The sequence below is a fragment of the Primulina tabacum genome, chromosome 1 (assembly GCF_025594145.1).
Source record: "Primulina tabacum isolate GXHZ01 chromosome 1, ASM2559414v2, whole genome shotgun sequence".
Lineage (NCBI taxonomy): Eukaryota > Viridiplantae > Streptophyta > Magnoliopsida > Lamiales > Gesneriaceae > Primulina > Primulina tabacum.
In genome coordinates, this window is record NC_134550.1 from 11753458 (window position 1) to 11759251 (window position 5794).

General features: G+C 38.4%; 2 protein-coding genes across 2 annotated transcripts; one reads left to right on the forward strand and one right to left on the reverse strand.

The window, feature by feature from the left end:
• Positions 1 to 624: 624 nt before the first annotated feature.
• On the reverse strand, positions 625 to 912 carry LOC142504937 (auxin-induced protein 15A-like). Its single transcript, XM_075617779.1, has one exon. The coding sequence runs from the start codon at positions 910 to 912 to the stop codon at positions 625 to 627; it is 288 nt and encodes a 95-aa protein (XP_075473894.1).
• Positions 913 to 4222: 3310 nt separating this feature from the next.
• LOC142504945 (uncharacterized) lies at positions 4223 to 5278 on the forward strand. Its single transcript, XM_075617785.1, has 2 exons — positions 4223 to 4690; positions 4775 to 5278. The coding sequence occupies exons 1-2, from the start codon at positions 4223 to 4225 to the stop codon at positions 5276 to 5278; spliced, it is 972 nt and encodes a 323-aa protein (XP_075473900.1).
• Positions 5279 to 5794: the final 516 nt, after the last annotated feature.

Below are 5794 nucleotides of genomic sequence, written 5' to 3' on the forward strand. Positions count from 1 at the left end.
TCAGAGTTTGTTACCGTCGTGTGTTCCCGGTCATTTTATTTAAATCTGAAAATTCTTAAGTCCAAGCTTCTCTGAAATTTGACTTTAGTCGTTAATTTAGCATAAATTAGTTTAAAATTTACTTAGTTTGAATAATAATCAAATCGATCGGTATTATTTGCCTAGATTAAATTGAAAAATTCAATCTTAGTAATTAAATAATAGTCTCTGTGGGATCGATACTTGGACGTTTCGTTCATTTACTATAACTTGACGTAGTCCGCTTGCTAGAATTTTTCCCAACCGAAATCGTCGGTCAATGACATTCCATTTTAAATTTGTTTTGAGTTTTTATTTTCTTTCCGATTATCTTTAAGAAATAAATTACGATTTTGTTGAACTGTTGAAGCAATTCATGGTTTTCTTGCAATATCTTCCGACATAATATGTGATAAATTAGAACAAGCTAAAAGCTTTTGAATCAAGTATTGGCTCGCTAATTTCCAAAATATTCTTGGTATACATATCATTTCTCAAATCATGTACACCAATCGTGATGAGAAAAAGAACGAAATACTTGAATCCCTCGAACTACCTAACTAGCATATGACATTCCACTTCTCTAAACTTCGGTATATTATACATCTATATTGATCTTCTCAAGCGAGAGGCGACGTCAACAAATAAATCTTCGCTGCAAGGAATGGTGAGGCCACCCATTGGATGGTGAAATCCGTATTCTTCTTCAGCTTGGCACAACAAATCCTGAAACGAATGGTGGTTCAAGTGTGATATGGGAATTACAAATCGTTGCTTATGTTCACTCTCTCCTACGTAAACAACACAATGTCCTTTAGGAACATCAGCTGATCCTGTTGAATTTGATCTTTTCTCACTCGATAAAGATCGTTTAAGCATTTGTCGAATGGTCATTTCTTGTATTAAACAATTTAGAGCAGGATATACAAGAAGAATCTCAAAGTTTTTTGGAAAATGGAATCAGAAGTGATTGAGGAGTACTTAGTAGTTGGTTTGAAGGTTGGAAGTGAATAACATATATAGATCGATGTCCTTTCCATTTAATATCCTTTAAAATCTTGATAGTGGTCTAGAAGAACAGGCAGGTGGAAAGCACGGTAGCTGGCGAAAATTAAAGCTAACAAGAGCACATGAAGAATCACATGAATTTGTCTTCCAATCATCGTAATTATTATGAAACATCTGTCATTTCAAAATCATCTTCCCACCACCACCTTCAGCCACAAACTTTTCTAGGACTTTATTACACAAATAATTCATGTTGCAAAAACCTACACCAAGATTTACATTGTTATCTGCTAATCAAGAAACAGGATGTTGGAACCACAATTTTGTGCTTGCTATGATACATTCTATTGATTGAAGGGTGGCACATCTGTTTGTTGTTACTTCAACCGCATTTACTAAATGTTAGATGGGGTCGTATTGTTAAACCAAAGATGAATTGATATATGAATGGCCCTACGAGGTCTTAGGCCCCATTTATCGATTTTAGGCTTGAAATCTCAAGTCCGATTTCTGGTGTCCGTTAGTTCTTCGTCAAATATTGAGTCGTCTTATTGATGAATATGAGTTGGGAAAGAAAAATCATGTGACGTGTCTAATTCCATTGTCATAATTCAAATCTTCAAAGCATCGGTGTAGTTACGTCCACTGCTGCAGTTTACTTTTGTTTAAATTCGACTGTTTTCTTTGCTTTCTTATGAACTTAAAGAAGATTGATAGCAATTTTCGTGAAGCCATTCTTGGTTTTCTCGAGTTCAGCTTACAGGTCTTTGCAGGCTACCAATGTCCGAATTAATTAAGATCAGCTTCGAGATATAAATACAGATTCTCACATATATCTTTTGGAGTTTTCGATCCAAATCTGCAGTAGAACAATGAGAGAGGGCAATTACTTTAAATAATACACATTTTTTAGATTAAAAATTTGCGGTATACTCCTAAATTTTCTTTAGAACAATGAGAGAGGGCAAAGATTTTAAACAAGCTATTTCATCAATGAATAACATCTTAAATTTGTTTCTGAGATTTTCATTGCTTTCTTATGATTTTCACGAAACAAATTACCACTTTCTTGAGGGAATTGATGGTTTTCTTCGGTTAGCCCCAAACAGAAGAAAACATATACTTCCGAACACGAGACTGTCTGTTTTAGATCTTGCATAATCTTCCAACAGAATTACTATGCAATATCTAAGAAAAGGATAAAAGCTTTTGAATCAATTAATATTGGATCACTAATTTCCAAAATTTTCTCTGGATACATATCTTTTTCCAATATCATGTATACTGATTGTGATGAGTAGAAAAAAGACAGACACGACTCCCTCAAACTGCCTAAAATCCCACTTCTCTAAAATTTGTTATATTATACATCATATTCTGCTCAAGCGAGAGGTGACATCTACAAACAGATCTCCGCTGCAAGGAATGGTGAGACCACCCATCGGATGGTAAAATCCATATTCTTCTTCAGCTTGACATAGCAAATCTTGAAACAAATGGTGGTTCAAATATGACACAGGAATGACGAACCGTTGCTTATATTCACTCTCCCCTACATAAACAGCACAATGTCCCTTCGGCACATGATCAGCTGATCCTCTCGAATGAGATCTTTTCTCACTAGATAAAGATCGTCTAAGCACTTGTCGAATGGCCATTTCCGAGCCAAAGCAAAAGTAGAAAATACAGCAAGAAACTCTGAAATGTTATATGGAAATTGGAATCAGAAGTGTTTGAGCCTTGATGAGTACTTGACTTGTTGGTTTGAAGCTTGGTAGTGTGGTATATATATAGATAAACGTAAATTTCTCACATCCGTCGAATTCTTGGTCCAGCATTCAAGACCAAGCTGGCAAGTGGATATATTTATTACAAAGTCAGCACAAACACATGAAGAATCACATGAAACTGTCTGATGCAAAAACCATATTTCCCCAGTCACCACCAGTACTGAAGTGAAAATATAACCACTAAATTATGCCTGTGGTACCGGATGTATTTAATTCAAGTACTTTGGCCCACAAAGGTCTATTTCTTCATAATTCACATTAAGAAATCAAGAAAAGTTGTGGTGTGTAAACTAAGTAAATTTTAGTGATAAAAATCTATAATGTAATATTAACTATACGTATTGAAATCATGTGTTGAACAAAATCAATGAAAAAAAGTAATAAAAAACTTGTGGGGTGAAGAAGGGACTCATTCTATTTAGTAGAAGCATAATAGAAAATCAAAAATCGTATCCAAATTGCAATATGTAAGTGCAACCTTTGTTACAAGTGCAACCTTTGTTACCAAGTAGGAAATTGGCTTTTTATCCAAATCGGAAATTGGCTTTTTATTTTAAAAAATATCGGTTAAATCACTTTGGTCTCAGGCTTTTGTTTTAAATATTGGTTAACCGATATTTTTTTAAATAATATTAATTTTTATTTAGGCCTAAATCAAATATTGTGCAAACATATTTTTGGCACGCCCGGTGGGACCATCACTGTGCCGCCAAGAAGAAAAGAAAACGTCATTCAGGAGAGCAGGGAGTCTCTGGCTAATCAAGAGGGAACTCAGGTTCAACAGCCGGAGCAACCTGTTGTCGAAACACAGGCTGAAGAAGTAGATATGCTGCAGATTCCTACTACATACGATCAAGTTTCAAACATGGTGATGGAAGAATTGACTGCTATAAAGATCGAAGAGATCTCAGTGGCATTATCTAAGGCCATGTCTGACTGTTTAAAGACTCTACTGAGTAAACCGAACCAGTCTACCCGAGGGGAGCAAAATACCACTGTCAAAGAGACTGGTCAGGGAAATAACCAAGTTCATGAATTCGACCAAGGAGTTGGAAACTCAAGGGCTGGCGATCCTCGCCGCCCGGAGTTTACTTTCCCAAACCAGTCAGAAAGAAGGTATAGACCACCTCACAAGAGAGATGAAAGCTTAGGAGGGAGGGCTCAGCCATATCCACGTGCTCATGGAGTGGGGAGCTCGAAACAACCAGTTACTCAAATGTACAACGTGACCAATCCTCTATACCAACCGGGAGCGTATGAAAATATGTCACACATGGATTATCAAGGAGTAGATGGGGGGCTTCCCAGGAGGTTATTTTGGTTTAAATGCAGGCTTTCAAGCTCGGGGGGCAAATTACTACCATCACCAACTCCCCGCTTGGAACATGCACGGGATTGATCCAGAAATGGTGAGAGAGGCTGTTCAAGAGCTATATGGGCCTGCCTTGAAACAGATAGGCCGCCCAGAGTTCCACAAACCCTATCCAGACTACAAAGACGTGAATAACCCGTACCCAAGGGGTTATAGAGTTCATGATTTCAGTTTATTCTCTGGGGAGGATGGCCAGTACAGCATGGAACACATAGCCAGGTTTACCATCCAGTGCGGGGAATTAGCCAACCTGGAGAACTTCAACAATTTAAATTTGCGGCAATTCCAAAATTCTCTCACAGGGACTGCATTTGCATTGTATGCCTCACTCCCCAGAAATTCAATGATGAGTTGGCAAGAGATGGAAAGACAATTTCACATCCAATTCTATATAATAGAGCCAGAAGTGTGTATTGTCGATTTGTCCAGAGTAACCCAAAAGAAAGGAGAATCTGTGGAGTCTTTTATCGACAGGTTCAAAAAGATGAAGAATATATGCAAGGTGTTCCTACAAGAGACCGAGTTCGTGAAGATGGCACAAAAAGGGCTGGATTTTGAATTAAGGAAGAAATTCCAGGGAATGTAGTTCAGGGATTTCTTCGAGCTAGCTGCCAAAGTGGCTGAATACGAAGAACTATTGCGGGAAGAGTCGTACAAGAAGAAAACTGCTATGGAGTCTTATTATCAAGAGGTGGAAGATGTGGCATTAGAAGATATTCGATCAGCTGGTTCTTGCACAGTTCCCCTACTAAAAAAGAAGCCAGCAGAACCAGAAAAGAAGAACAGCTCCCAAATCCCCAAAGACATGCAGTATACATTTGATGTGTCAAAGATCATGGAAGTTTTCGATTTCTTGGTAAAAGAAAAATTCATCACATTCCCACCAGATCACAGGATGCCACCTACAGAAGAGCTGAAGGGACGAGAGTATTGTAAGTACCACAACTCCTACAATCATGCTACGAAGTCTTGTTGGGCATTCAAGAACATCTTGCAGGACATAATTAACAAGGGAGTCGTGAAGTTCCCTAACAAACAAGAGTCTATAGCGGTGGATGATGATCCTTTTTCCCCCATTAACTTTGGTTAATGTGAATATGACAGATTTGAGAGATATTCTCAATGAGAAAAGAAGCTGATCCTTTGTAGTGAAAGACCGAATAATTAAGAAATGCTGGATCCCAAGGGGTCAATTGTTTGAAGCTCGTGGAAGGCATAGTGTTGATCGAGTAAGAACTGTTCAGCAACGTTTCCACAGAGATTTTGGTGAATCCGCGGCCTATAGGCCGAGGAACCAACGTTCCTTCGAGAAGCCAGTGCCTGAGAGTCAACGGTTCAGAGGGGAGTCATATTGCAATCAATACCAAAGATACTCGAACAAGAGAGAGAGATACATACGGAGTGGAGCCGCGACGGATGGAAATCAAGAAAAAGTCAGCCGACCAAGATAGAGAGCAGGGCGTGGATGAAATATCAAAAGGAAAAATGATTGAGAGCAGGAGAGCAAGGCCCAGATACGTTCTTCCAGCTAGAGGGGAGTTCAATGAGTCTTGGAGGGTGGCCCAACACAAAAAGTTCCCTAGGCCACCGACTAGGACTCAAAATA